This window comes from Platalea leucorodia, assembly GCF_965183815.1.
Source record: "Platalea leucorodia genome assembly, chromosome: 4".
Classification (NCBI taxonomy): domain Eukaryota; kingdom Metazoa; phylum Chordata; class Aves; order Pelecaniformes; family Threskiornithidae; genus Platalea; species Platalea leucorodia.
Window position 1 is genome coordinate 38925947 of NC_138826.1, and position 23131 is coordinate 38949077.

The 23131-nt window shown below is 45.0% G+C and overlaps 1 protein-coding gene across 1 annotated transcript in view; it reads left to right on the forward strand.

Annotated features, from left to right (window-relative positions):
- Nucleotides 1–7222: 7222 nt before the first annotated feature.
- IPMK (inositol polyphosphate multikinase) overlaps nucleotides 7223–23131 on the forward strand; it is a 46599-nt gene continuing 30690 nt past the window's right edge. Inside the window, exons 1-2 of the mRNA XM_082310773.1 lie at nucleotides 7223–7478; nucleotides 12500–12585. Coding sequence (XP_082166899.1) covers nucleotides 7238–7478; nucleotides 12500–12585 — 327 coding nt within the window. The 5' untranslated portion in view covers nucleotides 7223–7237. The remainder of the gene's footprint in view (nucleotides 7479–12499; nucleotides 12586–23131) is intronic.

Sequence of the window (23131 nt, forward strand, 5' to 3'; positions counted from 1 at the left end):
ATGCACAGAGGCTCGTGCGCTTTGAATCTAGGAGTTGTATCGCCAGTTCCCCGACTGCCCGCTGCAGAGCTGACCGCAGGCCCTACTAAAATTTTCACCATATTGTTGCAGTTTGGACCTTGTTCTGGTGCTGTTGGGGTCTGTAAAATTTATTTTGCACAGTTGCACAGCAGCCGGAGCGGGATTTTCCTTTAAGTGTAATGCAGCTAGATAAAGACATGGAAACGTGAGTCACTGTGGTATCACAGTCGCTCAATCCAATAACGGAAGAACATTTTATAATAGCAGGAAGGAGAAGAACGTAGGCGTGAAACCAAACATTGGTATTGCAAAGAAACCGTCTTGTCAGCTGCCTTCTCTTTAGCCATCCTGAGCATGGAAACCTCTTACTAAATTTGGCTTTTGTTTCAACTCCTGAAGCTTCAAGGCTGACAAAACCCACCCTGAGCCCTGGCTGGGTTAGGTGGAAGAGCACGACTTCCCCGTAGCGCGTGGGCAGAGAAGGGATGCCCCGCCACAGCTGCCAGCAGACTGAGTTTATCAGTGCTCAGCACCTCTCTCACCCCGGTCAGAACATTTCGTGTGGACCTGCTGAGAAGACCAAATGCCTTTTGCATTGTCACTGGTACACGTTAAGCCCAGCGGTGTCAGATACCCGTTCCCCCAATTGCTTTGCGCACGCAGGCTTGTTCTGCCCTCGTTTTCCTGCGTTGATGAGCGGCTTCTCTGCACCAGCAGGAGAATGATAATTTTCCTAGAGCCGTTGTTAATTTAGGATGGGTACCGGGGGCTGCTGCTTGAAGCTCTCTGCTGCTTGTTTTCTTCTGTAGCGGTGTTGTAGCTGCGCTGCCCGCGGTGCATAGTGCACTTCTCAGGGAGGATGATCTCCAGGCTGCCTAATGCTGGGGCTAATGCAGAGAGGAGCTGAATAAAAACTAAATAACATAAAAATGAATACATGAAATGTGCGGAGAGAAACAAGGAGGGGAAAAAGAAGACATGGCAGATGGGAGGAGAGCGTAAGCTAGAAGAGAAGATTTAACACTGTGTAACATTGCTAGGTGGTAGCAAAAGGGATAAATCAAAGTACAGAAAACGATGTGTTGCATTTAATTATACCTCTTAATAGAGCGAAGCATAAGATGTACAAAGTGGCTGTTTGTTAGCTTCTGGGACTAAGTGGTTCTATTAGCCAAAAACGTACCCCTTGGAGCTGAAGGGGTTATGTGCCTTGAGCAGACATCTGTTACTGTGGGTTTTCTTCCTGAACTGTTTGTGAAATCCCGCAGCACTGGACAGAAAGCAACGTACACTCATGCCGTGGGTCCCCTGTTAGCAGTCTAATGTTCCTTCACGCCCACCTTTGTAAACTGTTTAATTAGATGTGCAATTATAATAAATAGAAGGAGTATTTACCGGTACGCTCCCTGAAGTCAGTAAAATCACAGTAGGTTTACGTGATTGTAGCAAAGCAGAATTCAGTCCACCTTTCTCACGTGCAGCTTGGACTGGTAAGAAAGGATTTATTGGGGTTCTCAAGCAACTTCTGTTTTCTTTGATACATAGAAGTTGCACACGTCTCACGCAAGCCCAGAGAGATCATTTCTCTTGTTATTTTTTTTCCTGGCTGAAGACTGAACCATCCCTCCTCTCCGATTTGACATTGCACTGCCCTTAATCCGCTCTGCTCTGCATCCTTTTTGTCATGCAGACTGCAGTTTTCTTTTGGTGTTTTTGAATGCATGGTACATTTATACAAAAAAAAAGTGCCTTCTGCTCTCTGAGAGAAGCCTGTGCAGAAAAGAGGAGCTTCCTGAGCATGCCAGAAATTATAGCTTTAATGTGTGAAGCATTCAAAATTCAGCACGCTGCAAGGATTTGCTCGGTAGCTGGAATGTTTGTGCTGTTCAGTCAAGTCAGCTGGCAACAGAAACACAGCAAAATGAATGGTAAGGTCACTGACTGTGTAAGTTTTCTCAAATACTTTTCTGCAGCTGGCAAATATAACCATACATGGATAAGACGTGGTCAAGACGCACTGTCTGTTCACTGCCGGGACTCTTGCTCGAGACTCGGGTACCAAAACAACGGCCAGAACAGACTTCCACTTCAGTAATTATTAAATTTGTTGCTCTTTTCAAACAGTGTGATCTTGCTCTTTCAATCTCATTCTTGGCTCCAACATCTGCACGGGTTAAATTACTTTTTAAGGGTTGAAATTCTGTTGCTTTGCAGACAAAGTCTGGGAATAGAATACTGTTTAATAGAAGAGACTTTTAATGCCACTTGGCAGTGGGTTTAGTCAGTAAATAGGTGTTCGATTCTACTGCAGGTGGAGGCAATGTAAGTAGCCTCTAGGGAAAGACAAAGAGCCATTTTAAATAAACCTCTTGGCGTGTTAATCATCTTAAACCAAGTACCGGGGTTATCCTAAAGCATTAGGATGTGACTGGTAAAATGCCATCATGCATTTGTAAACCTTGAGCAACCCCCTGATAGAGATACAACACCATCCTTGGAAAGTCCTTGTTCAGAAGGACTTTTTCTACCTGTAAGCCATGAGATCAGGAGATGGTACTAAAGACTTTGCTCTAATGCTTCTGTTTCAGAAAGAAGCACAACTTCTTGCCCAAGGGTGTCAAAGCACACACATCTCTCATTGCTGTTTTCTAGGGCTGGAGGCAGCTAAAATAATGTTTCGGCTATTCAGACTCTCCACAAATCATGGTTTAATTCCATCTTCTGCACCGATTAATTAATGGTATGTTCCTATTCTCTGTGAGAGACCAGGCATGGAAGCCGAACTCAATAAGTGGCACGCTAAGGCTACACGTAGCAGCAAAATGATGTCTTTTGTCTTCTCAAGGCTCTTCCCGATGTTGCCCAACATTTTGTTGGCTCTCTTTGGCTGCAGACGCACACCACGCTGATGATCTCAGACAACTGTCAACAGTGACTTCAGGATCTCTTTCCTGGTCTGTGACAGCTGGTTCCAGGATCAGCATTGAGGAGCTTTGGTTTGGATTATTTTCCTCTACATGCATTACCTTACGTTTATCCACGCTGAAGCTCCTATGCCAACGTTGTGCCTTTCATTCACTTCTGTAAGATTCTTCTTGGCCATCGGCGTGGCATTTTACTGCCCTAAGGAGGTCATGAGCATCTGCAGACCTGGAGACTTTGCACACGCTCCCTTCTGTGGGTCGTGAGTGAAGAATAAAACCAGCCTCGGCACCCACGCACTGCTGCCTCCTCTCCACCCTTCCATTTGCTTCCCACCCCTTAACCTCCTCTCAGTCCAAAAATGAACGTTTCCTCCAAATTCTTTGCTTCGTTTCTTTAATGATAAAAAAAAAAGTCCAAGGACTGTGAGGAAGAAACTACTGAAATGCACTTCTCACCTTCATAGTCCTCGTAGCTTTCTAATGCAAAAGACTTCCCCAAATTTACAGCTGCGGTTCTGTTTGTAGAAAAGGTGATCCAGAAAACACACAACTGCCATGAATTAACCTCACAGTCATTTTCAAAACGTACTGTATTATCTCTGGAGAGTGCAGGTTGGCTTTTGACACCGTCCCTTTGTTTTCATCCAGGAAAACCCCAGATGTACCTGGTTGCCAGGGAGGAGAGTAGCGTCAAAGAGTTTGCATCAGTCAAGTAAAATATTAATGATTGTGGGACCTGATGCCTAAGTGACAAGGCAGTAGCTAGGAAAGAAAGTGGGATAGCAGCACCGTTGAGTTTTACAGCTACAACAGACAAGGGTAGTTTGGATTTTCCTTTACTTAACAAGAACAAAAAGGGCAGCACGGACCTTCTGTGAATTTATCAAAGGATTAAAAACCCTGAGCTATTTTAAGAGGGCACGATACAGCAACCCTTCTGCTGTGAAACGGCGAGAAAAAAAGAACTGCAACACAGCTACAACTTCCACACTGCTGTGACAACGTCTGCTGTACGCCGATTGAGCAGGACAGGCCCTCCTGCCCATAGAAGCACCGCTGCAGATGCTCTCACCCATCCAGCAAATTATTGGTTTCACTGATCGACGTTTCTTATCCGGACCACACGCACGGTCCAGGTCGGGTCTGTTGCAATCCGTTCGTCCGGCAGAAGCTACGCAAGCACGGCCGCCTGCTGCAGGAAGCGGCTCTGTGGGCAGCAGGATCCACGCCTCTTGCACAGACCTCACGCAGAAGACACGGCTCCGGCAGAGGAGCGGTATTTTTGGCGAGATGGGGAAGAAGTGGCTGTGAACCATCCAAAAGGACAGTCAAAAATCCAGCGGCACTTGTCACCGTACCTCTAGAGTACCAATATTTTGGCTAAGTCACAGCCCCACTAATCTGTTTACCTAATGTCCCCCTGCACTTCCACTGAAGTATGAGCTTATTTCCTGTACTAAACTACTGTGCGTCTTGCGGTTAGTTATTAACTAGCTGTTGTTTTTGAAAAAGGGCTTTATTTCAGCAGAAAGTTATTCTTTTGTAATCCTTGCTCAGTTCGGGGGAGCTTTGCAATCTGCTGGTGAGACATCCTCTTGCAGCGCAAAGCAGGTTGTGCAAAATAAACGAGCGTGTAATATTTATAATTATTATATTGTTAGTGTTTACATTTTTGTCAGACCGAGGGAGGTAAGATTGTTTTCCAGCAACAAAGAGCAATCCAGAATTAAGCATAATTTTGCCAAATGCATTTTGTCGGGGGGGGGGTTCCCAACCACCTGCCCCCTCTTTAGGAGCTGTCTGCAGCCTGTTTCACTTTCTCTTCGAGTGCAATTGCAAGAAGTTTCCTTGGGAATCTTGCTGGTAGATTCAGCTTTCAGCGCAAACCCTAACAGTATCACACTCTATGGAGGAGAAATTAATTATTTGTCATTTCTGGTATTCTCTTGGTTTCGCTTGTTTTATTTTAGGAGAAGTTCCCAGATAAGATCAGTGAACTCTGTGTGCTGAAGCGTGAGGGTGGAATGAGTGAGCGGAAGATAGAGTCTCGCGTCACTTAATTTCTATATGCATAAATCTGACTAAAGCAAATATCAGGGAAAAGGAAACAGTCAGTGTTTGCTTATTCCAATTACTCATGCTTTCGTATTTCTTTTAATCCCCTCCAGGCCCACTTCTGTTAGCTCTAGGGATATCTAGAAGCTATCTGTTCAGGACTATATACTTGAATAGCCTTTAAATTCTAATTTTTTGCCTTTTAATTCAATTTTTTTTTCCATTAAGATTTCAAGCTCAGGTAGATCGCAGTGTTAAATGGGCACTCATGCAAATCTGAAATGCCATCTATGTTTTTCTCTCTGCGTTTATACCCAGATCAGCCGAAGCATCTCACATCTCCACAGGGGGAAATATCTTTCCACAAGGCTCAGGTTGGCATCCAAACCTTGCAGCAGCTGCTGCTGCCGAGACTGGGAGCCTTCTCTCTGCCAGACACGTACCACTTGTGCTTTTTTTTCACTGTACTCCTTGGTAATTTTTTTTTGTGCAAGGGCTGACCAATCTGTGGTATTTATCTCCTGTGTCAGCACCCCCCTGGTGGGGTTCCCATTGGGGAACCGAAGACAGGAGCTTACGCTTGCAACCACCTGACTCCTAATCTTTCGGGCTGGACAGTAACGACTGATGAGAAGGGGATATTCGGGAGGGAGAAACGTAACTCTTCTGACCAGCCTTGTTTCTTCAGAGAGGATCTTGCTGAGTTGTTACCACTGTCTTCCCCCTCTTACCCAATTAAGAGAGTGAAACAAATTGTTCCATGAACAATGAACTAATGAGTCTCAGTTTTGCTAGATTCATATGCCATGCTCCTTACTCTCACTCTTCAATACTCTCATTTTCCCTGTGACCTTCCTGTTCCTTCGATACTTTAATTTCCCCAGTAAATCCCCCAAATTGCCATCCAGTTCTCCCAAGCACCTGCCAACTATGGGATGGGGAAGAGACAGCAATAGCTGAGCTCACTGCATCGTCGTTCCTCCAATGTCAACGCTGATTCCTGATATGCATCAGTACATTTTTATAAAACCTGGGGGAAGGTCATCTATCTGCTAAAATTCATTTTTCTATCTCTGGCCTTGTTTTCCCATTTCTGCATCCTACTAATGCTAAACATGACTTGATACTGGCAGATACTGTGGCAAAAGTGCAGATCTAATATTCACAGAGTTCAGCTAAGTTTATAAAGGAAAGGAACAGCAAAACAGAAAAGGCAGTAATTACAGGCTGAATAGAGCTGATGTATGCCCTAGTGAAAAGAAATCTTAATAAAGCCTCCTAGCCAGGCAGCGGGCTTTGGGGCCCTGTGAGCGAACGCGGGGCTTGTGCATACCTTCCCCTACCCATGGGGAGTTAAAATTCAGATTAGAGATTAACCCCTTATCCAGTTTTGATCTGGTGTTAGGCTAGGTGCGCCCACCTCAAATGCAAGACCAGCACCTACAGAGCTTGGTAAGGCTCTGGTTTAGACTGCTCTAACGGTCCTTACCCACTTTAAAGGTCTGATACTATTTACAGGCTTCAGTTCGCTCCCGCTTGTAGTCCCTCTGATCGACTGGAGAGGAAATAAACGACCCTCGGGATGACGGTGAATTGATACAAAACTGAAGAGGATTTTGGGCGTGTTTCTGGTGACCGAGAAGCAGCGGAGGGGGAACGGCCTCTGCCCGCCAACGCCCGGCTCTCGCCGCCCTGGGCGGCAGGCTGTCCCGGGAGAGCCGAGGGAGCGAAGGCTGGCCCCGGGGGCTGGCGGCGGGTCGGGGCGGCGCGGGGATGCCCACGGGGGTGGGTGTCACCGGCCCCTCTGCGGCTCGGGGCCGGTTTCGGGTGCGCTCGGCCCTGCTGCCTCCGCAGGCGGCCGCTCGACCCAGGCGCCGCCCGCCCCGGCCTCAGCGAGGCGCCGGGGCTCGGCCGCGGCCTACCCCCAGGGCCGCGCCTCGCTCGGCGGCAGCGGCGGCGACCCCGGCCCCACGGCGGGCCGGGCCGGGCCGGGCCGGGCCGGGCCGGGCGGCGGAGGCGGAGCCGCGTCCGGGGCGGGGCGGCGCCGCGGCCAGTCGCTGCCTCGGCGGCGGGGTGGGCGGCGCGGCGCGGTGCGGAGCGGCGCGGCGCGGGGTGATGGAGCCGCGGGCCCTCGCCGCCCGCGCCCCGGCACGCAGCGCCCGCTGAGGCCCCTCCGCCGCCGCCGCCGCAGCGCGGCCGCCCCTCGCCTCCCGCCGCCACCCCGCCACCCCCGGGAAATGGCCACGGAGCCCCCGCGGCCGGCGCCGCCCGCGGCGGGGCGCCCCGAGGGCGGGCGCGGGCGCTGCGCGGGCGGCGGGCGCGGCGAGGCGGAGGAGGCCGCGGCCCAGCCGGCGCTCGGCGCCTCCCCGGGCCCCGCGGCGGCGGCGGCGGCGGCGGGGGGCCGGCGGCGGGGGCTGAACGGCTGCGTGCCGCTGTCGCACCAGGTGGCCGGGCACATGTACGGCAAGGATAAAGGCGGTGAGCGGCGGCGGGGCGCGGGGAGGAGGGCGGCGGGGGGAGCGGCGGGCCGGGCCGCGCCGCGCCGCCCGTGAGGGGGTTCCCCCCGCCCCCGCCCTCCCGTTTTACCTTAACGCTTTCCAACCGGGTTGTGGCGGGGCGGCGGGGCCGGTCCGGCTTCAATTCTCCTCACGTCCCGCTGGCGGCGGCCGGCAGCTCTGCTGTTGGCGGAGGGTGGGGGGGGCTCGGTGACAGGCGTGAGCCGCTCGCCGGCGGCGGCGGGAGGGGGGCCGCAGGCGGCACCTCGGGAGCGGCGGGCAGGGCTTGCCGCCCTGGTGGCTGAGCTGCCGCCGCCGCCGCCGGGCTCTGCCCGAGCTGCGAGCACCTGTTCGCCCCCGGGGGCCGGCCTCAGCGGGAGGGTGAGTGTCAGTGCGGGCTCCGGCGGTCACCTCAGCGCTGAGGGCTCCGTCTCCCCGGCCGGGGCCTGCGCCTCCCGTCGGGGGCCGGAGGGGCTGGCAGAGCTCTGCCGCTGTGCGGGGGTTGCGGACGGACCGGTGTCACCGCTGCCGAGTGTCTGTCTTACGGTGGTTTTCGTAAGCGGTAACGACCCGCCAGGACGGGATGGTTAACAGGCACCTTTAAGCCAGAGAGGCCTCTGCAGTTCAGCTTCCTTTTAACAGGCACCTTTTAAAAAAGTGGGAATTTAGGCAACGGCGTGCTGGTACCCTCAGAACGTATATTTAAGCTATGCTTTATCTAAAGGGAACCTCCAAACCTATGGCCACCAGAAACTTCAGCCAAATATTAGTAAGTGATTTACCAGTCTGGGGTAACTTCTTAGTTGTTTGCTTATTTGATGGTAAGTCCGAACCAATGGTTAGTAAGCGGTCTAATAATACAAATATCATGAGGATACAGCATTTTTTAAGTGTGCCTCCACTAGCTTTAAGTTTCTATTTTAATTCCATTTTGAGGAGTGAGGTGTTGGCCCTTCTGATGAAGGTGCCTTTTAACATAGGCGATGCTCAGTGCCAGAGCAAGCGGCCAAGTTAACGTTGCCAAATGGCATTTCTCACCCTTTTAGGACATTGCGTTTGGTATAACTCCTGCCTCTGAGCCAAATGTAAGGCATACATCCATTCAGCTCTCAGCGTGCCCTTTGAGAGTACCCTATATATGAGTATGTAGGGTATAGCTATAACGAGTACCCGCTGTCATACTGCCTTTGAACCCTGTCGGTAGGAACTGCCTCTGCTGAATAGGCCAAGGGCTGAACTTCAGAACCCCTTCAGCCATCAGCGAGTGGAATTACAGCACTAATGGCACTGTGAGTTTGTCTTATCTACAGCCTGCGTCCGTGGCATGTCTTGCTGCTGATAATCTCCATAGCAAAGTAATTCTTGTCCCTTGCCCGTGCTGCAACCGGTGCAATAAAATGTAGAGGGAGGTACATTGGATCCTTGGAGCTGTATGTCTTCCTCGTTGTTAATATATCATAACATGGGGTGGGATCAGGCAAAAAAGAGTCACTTCAGGGAGAGCCTCACCTTTGGCACGTCAATTTTATCACAGTTGGGTCAAGACAAAATGGGTGATACACCATCTATATTGTGGGTACAGCTCAAATGGATTCGTTAAAGCTAGCTCCACTACATCTAATGAGCAAGACCAAGATTTTCCTGCAGAGGTACTACCGTGGTTGATGATCTCATCTTAGAAACTGAGTTTTACATTTAAGTGAAGACCAAAGCTGCTCTGGCACTCACAGCGCTCTCATTTTTGTAACTGAATCTTCTTGTTTTATTTCTTTACAGATGTTGTATGTAGGAGTGCAGGCAGTCGAGATGCTAAAGATACAGGGTCATGTATAATTCTGCAGTGCTGCTCCTCATGGTGTCTTTGTTGTGAAGCTAGTGGCCAGATGTTTGGATATATGTAGTTGCTAATAGCACTGGTAAGGAATATCGCAGACAATCTGTATGCCAGAATCTGTGAGAACTTTAAGCATGTGTGAGGAGACCAGTGTGTCTTCTACCTTCTCCGTTGCCTTTTCTGCCTTTTCCTACAGCAGTCACCCTTCCTGCTATTTTCCATTCTGCCCTTTTCTACCCCATTGAACCTTTAGCATTTTAAAAACCTAAAGCTATAAAACCAGTACGCCTTTTTGTTGGGATACCTCTATTGCTATGCATACAACATGGCAAATGTACCTTGAAGGTTGTACTCGGCTGGGGTTAGTATCTGAGCTGTTTACTGATTCAAGCTCAGAGCCTTCCTTGTTCTGCCCAGCTTCCTCCTGCATGTCACTGCTGTTGTCTGCGCTCAACTTCCCTTCTGTCCGCGTATACAAACACACAGAGGACTTGAAGGTATCCAAAGTATTTTTTAACTATTTTATTTTTCTGGTTAAAGTACGCCTTAAAATTTCTTTGCTATAGGGTTCCCTCCCTCCTGAATAACCTTTCCATTTTCCCTTTGTTCCCTGTGACTGTTACAGCTTTGCAAAGAAAGGGCTCTAGCAGTCTCCCTGCATGCGCACATAGACTCTTGGCTTCTGGGCGTTACAATTGACCTGTTGTTGAATGCTGTGATCAGTAGCGCTTCCCCCAGAACAGAGTAAATCATGTGTAGCAAGGTAGCCACCTTGGGTTGTGGCTTAATTCCATAGGCAGGTGGAGAGAGACAGGAGCTGATGGGATACACCACCTTATAGAGCCTGCTGCACCTGGCTGTGGTTTGGTGCCTGTACCCACAAAGTGCTGGAGGTCCTCAAGCCATTAGTGGGGTTGGGTAGCTAACGGAGCCATTCTCTTTCGGTGTGACTTGCTCGTAATGCAAATCACAAAACTTCTAACTCTGGCTGCAGTTTTCCTGATGCAAAGATTAAGGTGGCACATACCTACTGGTCAGTCCTTATTGCATACCCTCAGAGGACAAGAGGATTTTTTTCTAAAGTAAATGTTTGGCGTGTTTGTGCAGAACAGGTTTTGCCTATAGTTCAGTAAAGCATGTGGATTGGATATAAATTTTTTTGTTTTGTTTAGAAGAGTGCATACATCTGTATTGGTTATTCTTGCAGTAGATTTGAGTTTCAGAATGCTAGCAAGCTTTGCATGCAGAGCCATAGAGAAATGTTTGTGAGATATTTCAGAATTTTAATGCTGGTATAGTTCTGCTGCTTCTTCAGAAATGTTAAATTGCTTATTCATCTATTAAAACAATACTGTTCCCTATCTGTGCTGAAACACCCCAGGAACCCTAAAAGAAAACCATGACCAGTGTCCATATGTTAGTATGATCTGCAGGTGATGGTATCTCTGGGTGGTGTTGTAGATCAAAGGGAAGGTTATGGAATTTTCATCTTCGTGGTGAGTGTTGAAACATGAGTCTTTGGTTTCCAGGCCTGCCTCAGTCACAGTTACAGAGTAGGTGCTCTAGTCTGTCAAGAAATCCAGAGGATGAGGGAACTTGAAACAAGGTCAGGTTATATTAAACTCTTCAAGTAATATGTATCAATCCAGTAGTGTGTGGGTTTTACTTCCAGGAATATTTGCCTGGTCTTTCTGCCTTGTAGACGGTCTACTTGTCTTATCATCAAAGCCAACATGCAGATTTTGAGGAGTATGTGTTACAAAACCTTTTTTAATGTTGTGATTGTTAGCAATTCACATTCAAAACACACGCCATTCAAATACTTTGTGCACTTTGCGAAGTGGTTTCCAGCCCATGTAAAAGGGTACGGGGCAGGGGGAACTGTTGTGTCTTGAAGATGTGGTGGTAGTCTGCGAGTTGTTGTGTGGCAATATTTTTCTAGTTCTGGGAAGTATACAAAACCCAACTTTCAGCAAGTAACATGACTTGAGAGCTGTTTTACACAAATTTTTAAAACCACTCTTTGTTCATTGGCACAGCCAACTAATGAAACAACTTTAAGTCTGGTGGTAGTTTTAAAGTAAATATCTTAGCCTCTAAAGATTTTGTTTTGTTTTTAAGACTGCACAGCAGAGCCCATTCAGAGATAATGCTTTCTAAAAGGTGAAAACACTGTTGCTGTTACAACTGCAAACTCTTTTTGGGACACAAAGCTCCTGGCTCGTTTTACTGTGTTTCCTCAAGTGGTAAGCTGAAGATGGAACCTATTTTGGATACAGTTCACATTTTTGTTGCCCTCCTAAGCAAAATAAATTACTATCTGAAAAGCTATGAATAAATCCTAGGAGAAAATTTCTTTTCCAGAAGTGGGTTTTTCTTTTTCCCTTACAACTGATGATCTTGAAATTTAGAGCGCATTTCACAGGGATGCAGTTACTTTTCTCCATTCTCTCCCATATCCATCTCTTGAGTACCCTCAGATATTCAGTTGCATTTCTTACACAGCTACTCAGCAACATTGCTGACTGGAGAGTCATTAAGGCTGTTTTGGGAGGATATTTTGGATTTTTTTTTGGTGCAGGCATGGTGAAGGTGGTCGCCTGGCTCAGGTGAAATTCTGTATTGTAATTATGGGTGATAAAAATAGTAGCATCTGATTAGCATGGAGTACTGTAGGGGTGCCACTTCTAGAAATATAGAAGTGCTCGTTCTATGCCACAAGTATAGTAATACATTCACAGGACATATATTTCTATTTTAGCTAGTGAGAAATGCATTGAATGTGGTACTAACTCCTTTAACTTCTTGGTGTTGTTGGAAAAACAACTTATCAGTTATTTAAAAAGGGAGTGTCTATGTAATCTTCCATAGTTGATTGAATGGGTTTTTTGAGTGGAACTTTTCATGTCAAATCCCAGTACTGTGTTGGCCTTCCGCAGAATTAGACCCAGGAAATCATCTGGTGACTAGAAAAAGAGGAATGCAAGGAAACCTCTCCTAAGGGTTTTGTGTAGGAGCTGCCAATTTCGACTCTACTGTGCACTTACTGAAAGCAGTACAACTTTGCAAATAGGCTGTCCGTGATGGTGTATTTGCTATTTATGAAGGGGGGGGCGGGGGAAAGCTGTATCTCTTAAAACTAAGCTCTGAAGGAAACGCTTCTCTTGTAGGTATACTGCAGCATCCAGATGGGACTGTCCTGAAGCAGTTGCAGCCACCACCTCGCGGTCCCAGGGAGCAGGAGTTCTACAACAAGGTGAGGGTCCTGCAGCGTGGAGGGAGCTGGCTCGCTGTGGGTGAAGCGATGGGTGTCCTTCCTGTAGAAGTACATCCTTATTGTTGCGGTTGGGAAAGTGCAACCTAAATATCTGAACGGTTGGTCAGTGACAGCCCCTAAATTTAGCATATCTTATACTTCTGTCTAGTCTGGTTTGTTGCTAGAAGTATTGCTCTGTTCACTGTATTAAAACTCAGCTCCTTTAAAAAGTTAATAAAAAGTGAAACTTTACAGTTGTTTTAACTTTAGTTTGTTGTATTTCTCCTATTGCTCATCTTCAGTTTGAAGGATGAAGGATGAGAGGGGTCTTGAGACCCTCTTTTTGCTGTGGTGTTTGGTTTGTTTTTCCTCCCCCCCCCCCCCCCCCCAATTTCTTTCCCCTAGAAGGGTATTAATTTAAGTTACCAAACGACCTTACATATTTTGTGGAAACATCTCACATTAAAACAGACTAAGCGACTGTGCTCTAAGTGAACAATGTGTTTGCATACTAGCATTACTCGATAATTCTCATGATGGGACTGCTAGACAAAACAGCAGCTCTTGAGTTAGTAGGAGCTCAGCAGGAGCCAGTTAAATCTAAATGTAAATATTTTTCTGAGGTTTCTCAGTGACTGTCATTTAGATGAGGTTAAGAAAGATGCAATCCAGCCCGAGTGGTAATTCTTCAGTAGAAGGAGAAAGCTTGAACAGACTCCTTTGAGTGTCAGGCTACTTACTCTTCTGTGATATCCTGAGGTACTGACAGTAATGTGCTATCACTGTCTAAAGCCGGCAGGTGAGAGGGGTAAGCTTGAGCATTGCTTAGACATTAACTGTTCGCAGCACAGGCTTTATTATTTTGCCTGTTGCTTAGACTCACGTAACAAGCCATGAGCAAGACCCTGGGCAAAATCTTCGAGAAAGAGGTCTGGCACACTAATACTGCCCTTGTTAGTATGCCATATCATAGTGGAAGAAGTCAGGTCTCAATGCTAGTAACTTGCAAAGTTAGCTTCAGTTATGTCTTCCAGGGCCTTGCTGGGTCGCGTTTTTTGGTTATAAGCCATTTGGGAAAGGGGTTGGGCAATTCTTGAAAAATACCAGAGAAAGGGAAAGGTGTATACACAAGTAGTTGTGCGTGGGTTAGAATGCTTTGTTGTGGGAGAAGGGAAGGAGAGCAAATGCCTGTATGTTACATAGGTGAAAGTACAGGAGAAAGATCTTGGGGTTTTATCGCTTCTCTATGATTAACTACTATCATATTTGCTCTTGGGCAAGAACCACGTGATGCAGGATATAGACACCTAAACACTACGTGTGGTTGTTAGAAGATGAGGATTACTGCGGATTGTGAGGTTCAGTGTAAGGTACAGTTTCACGTGCAGCTTGAGCTGATACAATAGCTTATTGCTGCCAAGAGGGAAAGGCCTTTCTTCCCGTTCTTACCATTTACCTTGTGCCGTGCTGGTGTTTTTTGGACATCGATGAACTGATTTGATTATTTAAAAGATGGCAAAACTTCCTTGTGTTGGTAGTCTTCTGTCAGGTTTAGTGATTAAACTGATAAAGAGTGGGAACGACAGCAAGACTGTCCTGTTTTGGTGACTGAGCTCAATGCATCTTGTAGTCTATAATCAAAGAGACATTATCACCTCGGGGTAGGCTAATGAGCCTCCAGAGAATGGGGGAAGGAGAATTTTACCACTCCTTGAGACAAGGGGTTGTTTACAAGACAGTCAGGTGCAGGAGATGGTGAGAAACAGTCCAGAAATGAAACAAGTCCGATGAATCCCAGGCTGTCACTTTGTCAGGACTAGACAGCAAGTCTGTTGATAAGATCAAACCAGAAAGTTACCCATTAGTATATGTGGATTAATCATGACTTTTTTTTTTTTTAATTTCTGCGCCTGCTTTTTCCCATGTGCTTGTAACTGTTTTGTCTGTAGTGATAGATCAGTTATTGCTTCCTCTGCATGCTACCTTATCCTGGCCTGAATTAAGATTAGTACCCCAGTACCTGGGCCAGAAACAAGTGGGTTTTTTTTCTTAGGGGTAAAGCAGACATCCTTGGCTGAAGTAATTGAGAACTTCTGTAGTTTATGGTAGCAAGAAGATGAGCATGTCTCACTTTCAGCTGCACAAGTCAGCTGGAGAGCAGCTATTGCAGATCTGAGGCAGAAGTGTCTTTGAATAACCAGCAGTGACCGGGAAGCAGTATTTCAGCATGCAGTCCAAGTGCTTGTGAGCTGAAGGTTGCAGGGAACGTGTCACGATAGAAGATAACGAGGCATTAAGAGACAAGTTTGACTATAACTCTGATATATTTAACCTGATACCAGGTCTTCTGTCTGGACAAGACAATTTTCTCTTCTGAAACTGCTGGATTTGCCTTCAGCTGGGTGCATGAACATGACAGAGAGCCATAGTCTGCATCAGTGAATCAACAGATGTTTTTTTCCCTGGTTATCGATGGGTTATTTTCTATTAAGCACGAAGCTGAGTGCTGACTGGTAGAGGCCAAACAAAATGGGCTTCCATTTTGGAATGGAAACTTGAGCAAGACACTGTAGTGCAAAATACTAGTAGTGATCTGAAACCTGTTCAGAAGTGGGTGGCAACTGGAAGTTTTGAAGAATTTCACAGGTCTCTGTCAAAGTGGAAAACTGGAAAAATCTCTCAAGTAATTCCTACTCAGACTGCCATTAGGTTACCCTTCTGTTTTCCTGATAGTGTATTTTCAGTTTAGCAGTTTAAAAAAAAAAAACAAAAAAAAAAAACAAAAAACAAACAAAACAAAACACCATGCTCTAAACAGGTCGTCTTTCTTAGAGATTATTTCAGCAAGTAAACCAAACTTTTATCTCTACTACAGCAATATGTCATTCTCTACTGATGGGGAAATGACTTGCCATGATTCTGTGTTACGAGGGAGGGGGGGGAAGAGAGTATGACAAGATTATCGTTAATACCTTCTATGATGAAATGTAGTAGAACAATGAGGTGTTTGTAACCATTGTTAATAACTTACTACGTATTGATTAACGTATCATTGGAGTGTGACTTTCCAGGGGTAATGTCCACTTTCTATTGAGTTCTGTAAATATGAGTAACTATCAAATCAAAATAATAACACTTTAATTTTGTTCCTGCAAACTCCCTTCCTGTACCTGAGGGCGTGAACTTCTTACAAACATAGGCTGCATAACCATGGAGTGTTTTACCAGGTCTTCTGGTACCCAGATTATCTGGGTAAAAAATTGGAGTTTTTTAACCTTGAATAGCTACAAAATACTTTGTTTTCAATAGGTATGAGCAGCAAGAGAATGAAAAAAATTGAAATAGAAGGGTCGTGGTTTTTTAAGGACTATCTACACTACCTATCAGTTGTTTCCATCTAATGGAAATACTTGGTGAGAATGTGTAGGCGGAGGCACTCTAAAGGTCCGGTTTTAAAGGAGTTTCAGGAGGGAGCGGTATACAGAGATGTGGAAACAGGAAAATAGTGCTGTTGGAAAATGCAGTATAATATATTATGTAGTAGTGACCCATTTCCATTAAAGAAAATGAATTGGTAAAAGGCAGTATGTGTTTATGGTAAGGCTGCCTACACATGCATGCGAAGAAATACACAAAAGCAGGCTACTACTTGGTGTGGTTTAGTATTTGGCTTTAGCCTGCTTTATGCCAGGGTGCATTTATACATGCTGAAACAGTCTGATTTAATTCAGCAGTGTTGGGAGAGGGAAGGGAAGAAGCCTATCAGCCCTCCTACGGTGATCTCTTCTGGCAGATGAGTTGGGAACTGTGAGAAACGCATCCTTTGAGAAGGTTAGTGCAGTCACTGTATGAGGTAAAACCTCCCTGCCTAGCTGGGTACAGGGCTCTTGTCTCAAACATGCCAGGCTCTACCAAAGGGCGCTGTGTGCTAGCGTAACTCTCTCTTCCTATTTAAGAGCTATCCTCTTCAGCACGGGGTTTTTCTTAATTTGTCATGTCAAGAATGTAGCATTGCAGAAACTACTGTCCTGTTGGTGCCTTGAAGAGGGGGAGGAAACTGGAATGTCAGCCTTTAAGTAGGGCACTGCTTTTGTGGGCGCAAAAGGATAGACCTTGGGCTGCCAGTATTTAAAACTGAGGAAGAGAGAATTTACAGTTGTTGAGGTTACTTTCGTGAGTACAGTTTCCTACAAGCTGTGTGTTTAGCACTAAGAGATGGAGTGTTTCTTACGTTCAACAGAATGAAAGAAGGTCGCTGAACTGTTCTGAAATGGCAGTTCTTTCACTTCTGATTTCTGGCATTCACTCAGTGGGGCTGTAAACCTCTGTTACTGTGTGTACCTGTTCTGAGCGTGGCATACTGAAGTTTTAAGGGTTGCTAATGCAGTAGCTAATAAACCGGGATATTATGCTTAACAGATCAATAAATGTTCCTGTAAACTTTTATTTGAATTGCCTTTCTGCTCTCCTACGGTGACTGGATGATGCTTGGGCTGTGAGTAGTATACCTTTTCCCCTTACCCTGCCTGCCAAAAACTGTCCTGAGAAAGCTCTTGCAGCATGGACAACTTGCAGCGCTTACCAGGTGTTGGTTTTTGGGGTTTTTTTGGGTTTGTTTTTTTTTTTTTTCTTTTTCCTGTTTGCTAGTGGCTGCATGTCAGAATTGTCATAGCTGGTTCTCATGATGTTGCCAAGTCATGGCTCCAATTAACATACCTGCAATACTATAAGGTTTCCAAGGCTGTTGTAACACAAGTCTTACCTGAATTCTCAGATACCCTTGTCCCAGACTGCAAGGGTAATTTTGGGGGGTTGCAATGAAAACATGGATGGGGTTCTCCCAGTCCCAGCTCAGCTCTGGCAACCTTCTACCTCTGTCCCAATGCTTGGGAACCAAGGGAGCTGATTCACCCCACGTAGCATTGGGAAAAGATAATTGGGTTAGTCATCTGGCCCTTCTGGATAACAGATCTTCCACCCATTGCCAGCTAATGACGGCTTTGTTAACCGCTGTAGCAGTAGCCTGAAAGTTCAGGGTTCAAGCCCTGCTGACATATAAAATGAATGCAAGGAAGCTGTTACCACTGTAGATAATAGAAATTGTTTTTCACTCTTGTTACATGTCCTGAAAACAAAGCCAGGATGTAAGAGACACAAATAGCTCCAGCATGTAAAAGAGATTTACATTAGTTAGGTGAGAGTCAGGCGCTTGAAAGCTAGGAAGTAATGGTTTCATGGTTGCCCGCACAATTGTTGTTCTGAACTTTTGTTGGATGCATTATAATGCAGCTTTCAGTAGGGCAATGACCTGTCTTTCTGTTTTGTTTTCCCTAAAGAACTTACTAACTCATTTTACAACCTGACATGAGGCAGAATTTATATCGTTTGTGCAACTTTTACGGTCTCTCTTGTAACAGTTCGTCTTTGAGCTTGTGACCAGAGGATAACGTGTTAGTGAAGACCCAATTACGTTAATATTCCTGAAGCCATAGTTCCTCGTGCTTCTGCGGTTACAGAGAAGAAACGTGCAGGAAGTATGCTCGTTTGGACTGTTATCAATAATCTTCTCCTTACTGTTTTATCTATTTCATTCTCAATAACCTGCCACTACTTCTGTGCCATGGCTTTTCATTACGGCTTGATGCTTTCTTCTTTTTTGCATTGTCTAATTTATTTAGTATTCAAGCAGCTTCAGGCAGTGCAGAAGACTTCTGGTGGCTTCCCTCCCCCTCCGTGGCATAAAATCAAGCCAGCAGCCTGAAAGATGTGTTTTGGCCTGGAAGCTTTTGCATAGAGTTGCAAGAACTGACTCATAAGGCTCAGCCCCCTTTCAGCCTATATAGCACAAATCACGATAAGGCAGCCTGTGTTCTATAAACTGTTCCCTGCTAGTGACGGAAAAGGAAAGGGATTGGGGAGGCAAAGTATGTCTTGCTTCAGGATGAAGTACCCTATTTTGTAAACTCAGTTAACTGGTTTTGTAGTCTTGATTTAGATGATTATCCTTGACTGAAAAAGGAGTGGATGATGGCCATCGTGCTGCTATTGTGTACTAAAATATCCTTATCCCGTGATCAAGTCTCCAGCTAAGGTTCTGCTTTTCAGTCTTGTATGGACAAAGCTTGGAGAAATAGGTTGCACGGTTCTCTTAACATCTTATTTTGGGGATGCAATGCCTTGCCCCAACCTTTCATTACTACCGCATTCAGAGCTGTAGCTCGATATCCTGAAAGGTTATCTTTGGCCGTGTCTCATGCTGGTACATCCAGATCTGCTGCATCTCCAGAAGAGGGAGCGGCACTGAAGTATACAAATTACCTGTTCGCAAACATAGCAAGCACGTTCTGATACAGTCCATTTCTGCCCTTGGCGTCATTCCTCCTGCTGAGGAACTGTCTGGGAGGAATTCTGTTTTGCTGGGAAAATAAGCAAATTTAAGTTCTCAAACCAATGTGTGAAATTGCCTCACACTCTATACTTTAGACCATGAGCCTGGACATAGTAATAAAAGGAAGGACATGCAGTACTCCTCAGCTAATGAGAAGAAAATGGCTTTTTGACCAAATTGTGAAATACTGGCAGCTTGTACTAAGATCTTTTTCACATTAAGAGTTGTCTGAGAGATGAAGGATGAAGTGTAGGTATAAGAATCTACTGAGTTCCTATTACTGTCCTATAAACACTCACATTTTTTTGTACTTCAGATCACTATTAAATGACTGAAAGCCTACTGTACCAGGACAGTAAGACTTAGAAAGTATGGCAGGTTTTTGTGATTCTTGCACTCTGTAGCAGAAACAAGTTTGGAAGGGACACACCGCGCAGTAGAAGGTTAACCTAGAAGGGTCTGGTGAGCGTGTGTTCCCTGTGCTCCTTGTATATTGTGTGCTACAGAATAAACTACAACCTGCTTTAATAAATCTAAGAAAACCTCATAAAAGGAGACAGTAAAAGGCTGTTATTGCAGTTTGATGCTATCAAGGAACTACTGGGTGGAGTTGGTAACAGGCTGAGTAGTCTACAGTCGATGCTATGTAAATAAGCAGGAAAAAAAATCCAGTTCTCTTACCAACCTGATTTTGAGGAAGATTCCTTCCCGAGAGTCGATCTGGCTGAAAATAAAGCAAAAATGCATAGTTTTAATGTGCATATCCGCAGCATGCTAAATTCGATTAAGTTACAGTACAGTGCTCCTGCCGTGCTAGAGGGTCATGCAAGTGCTAACTTCTTCAGACTGGATGAAATACTGTTTAAACTTCAATTCAGTTATGAATGTTTCAGAATATGGATAAACTCACTAAACGTATGTTGGTGTTATACAGAAAATACAGTACTTTTTGCATTATAAGTTTATTTGAAAGTAAGATATGGTTGGTGGGCTGCCAGTATGGGATTGAGGAAAGCGTAGGTTGCCTCCTTGAAAGAAAAGGAAAATAAATTCAGGCTCTGAAAACAAGAATTCCAGTTTCCAGATTTAAAAAAAAAAAAAAAAAAAAAAAAAAGGCTTTTAATATGAGAATATTGCATAAAGCCAGGATTGTGTATGTGTGGAAAGAGATGTGAATCATCAATGCATATGGTGGAAAATAATGTAATGTTTTGGTGTGTCCTTGGCCATCCAGGTACCAGATTAACCATAAGTAATTGAAAAACTCCATTAAATATTATGTTGAATGTCCCACTGTGTATATAACATGCTTGTTAAAATTCCTGTAATATCCAATACTGAGGGAGCAATTTGGTAGCAATTATTTTTCATTCTTTGAGTATTTATTTTTCTGAGTGTGCGTGTATTATATAAACATACACATGTGTGGGTATATACACACGTATATGTATGTGTGTGTACATATTTTTTATATATATATATACACACACACAAAAATCTTCTTGACAAATCAAAACAAATAACTTGGCTCACCATATCTGAGTGTAACAGAATCCACTTACGCAGGTTTTTTCTCTGCCTTAACTGGAGCAGACTCTGATCAAAGGCTTCCCGGAGTTTCTTAGTGGTGCTATTACTGTTGTTCTTTTTCGGCTTCAAACCCACCCCCCCGCCCCTTGTTCTAGCACCAGTTAGCACTGCTTCTTTCCTTTCTTGCCAGTGGTGAGCAAGGAAATTGTTTGCAGGTTTGGGAAGCAGCAGCAGCCAATGTGCTTGCCCAGCAGACTGGTGAGTAAAAGGAAGATGCGGGCTCATAGCTGAATCTGTAACTTCCAGTTTTGCACAGGCAAACGTGTAGGTGGGACTCCAAAGAGTTAATTATTCAAAGCAAACCAAAAAATACCTCTAGTTATTACAAACCAGCTGTTTTGATGTGAGTGTATCTTCTCTAACAACTGAAAACCCCTCTACTTGAGTAGAAAACATCAGAATAGCTTTTGGGCTGTTATTTTTAGTCCTTGTGGAAGGAGTCGTTGCATACTTTCCCAGAATCATAAGCTATAAACTAGAATTCCTGTTAGTAGGTGCCATTCTTCTCTATCCATTTAAAAAATTAATAAAAATAATAAAAAGATTATTACTAGCTGCCTCTGTCTTGGCAAGCGTTCTCATCACAAAGTAGAGCCTGTTGCTGGCAGAGAAGCTTTTGATGTAGAAACTGAGACTATAAATCTGATGTAACATTTGTGGGGCAGCACTTGAAATGATTGTTTTGGATACCTGGCTGCAGGTGAGAGTTGAGTGTTCTGGAATAAGGGGTAGGATATACTAGGAGATGGTAAAATACATAGTTGCTGGTAAAATACAAATTAGATGAATAAAATTGTTAAAATTAAGGAGAGTGCAAACAGGTGTTTATTTTAAAGGAAGGTAAAGACTTTTTTTTTTTTTTTTTTTTTTTTCAGGGGTATTGATGGTAGGTGTACTTAAATGGCAGCTCAAACAGAGTGCCTTGGCCTGGCACTCAGGCAGTGAGCCAACTCAAGGTGCTCAGCAGGCTGTGGGACCAGCTGGATGCTGACGTTGCTGCAGGGGAGGGGATGAAAGTGTGTGAGGGACTGTGGTAGCCCTGGCTCGGATTGACTTAAACTACCGTGAAACTGTACCTTTAGGGTAATGCTGCAGTAAACTCTTTGTGAGGGCTGTCTCTTGCAGTATTAAGAAAAAAACCAACCCAACATACATCTGTCAGGACTTGGTTCCCCTTTCTGTCTCTTTGAAATGTAAAATTGAATTTTGCCTATTGAAGTATTAACTGCTTCAGGGTTCCTCCCACCCCTTGTTCTTTCTCACTCCCTAGCTTGAATCTTCAGCTGTGATCAGATAGCTTTTCCAGAGACAAAGGGTAATGCTTATTAATGTTCTCAGAAAGTGGGACAGCCATACTGGCTTATTTTCCCTTTTGTCCTATTGTTCTACCATTTCACTTTTCTTTCAGTAGTTTCAGTGATAATTTAAGCTTGAGCTCTTGAATAGTTGGAGTTGCTTAAAAAAAAAAAAAGTCTTCTTGGAGCAGAAAGTTTGTATGAAAACACTCTGGCTGCTGTCTTTGTTCAACTTGCTTTTGCATCTGTGAGTGTTTGGATGTGTCAAGGTGGTGTTTCTGACCAGGTCTGTGTCTTCCCTTAAAATGCTAAGCAGCGTTTATGTTGCACCACTTCGTGTACTGCAGTAACAGAGCTGTCTTTTGGCACAATAGTTGTAAAGAAAGATGAGAAAACTGGTTGTACCGTACTTCTTCAAGGGAGGTATGAATTGGCAGAGTGAGTTGACTTTTTGCCTTGAAATTTGCTGAATCTCTCTGGCTGTGGGTTGCTTGAGTTTTTGCAGTGGGTAACTTCAAGACAGTGTCACTACGGCTCTATTGGGTGAATGGTAAGTGTCAAACTAAGAAGGAAGAGTAAGTAAGAATGGGAGAAGTAGTATTTAGTGTGTTAAAATTGAAACTTCCTTATCAGATGACCAACAGTAGTATGTCTTAACCATTTTTTTAGGCTATGTTCTCTTTATTTTGACCTCTAGTGGAGAGTACCTAATGTGAACCCTGCTCCAGTCTGTCGTACATGCACGTTGACATAACTGAACCAAAGGAATGTAGGTTCTGCACTAGAGACCTTGATGTGCAATTTGCTGTGTACTTTTGGATGATATTCACTTAAGAGTCTTGTAACCTACTTAGGAGGCTGCTTAACAGGTGTTTGTGCTGTTAATCTAAGTACCATCACCTACACTTCCCTGGGTATCTATCTTCTTTAAGAGCACTTTTTTTTTTAAGAAAAAGATGAATCGGATTGAGGGATCAGGCTTTGTTGCACATCCTGAAAGAAGAATTATCTTTGACTTCAGAGAGCTCTCAAGTTCATTGAAGACTCCAGCTCCTACGCAGTTGAAGCTGAACGTAACATCTGATTGCGCTAGCGAGTTGTGAACCTAGGAGAGACTGAAGGGCAAGAGGAAGCTCAGTTCTGTGGCAAGAGATTTGTGATGAAAGATCATCTCTAATTTTGCAATTTTGACCAAGAAGGCCCTGATGTCTAGTAGCCTGCTCCGTGCTCAGCTGGGTGGCTTACAGCAATTGTAGGGGGGTGTGGGTAAAGT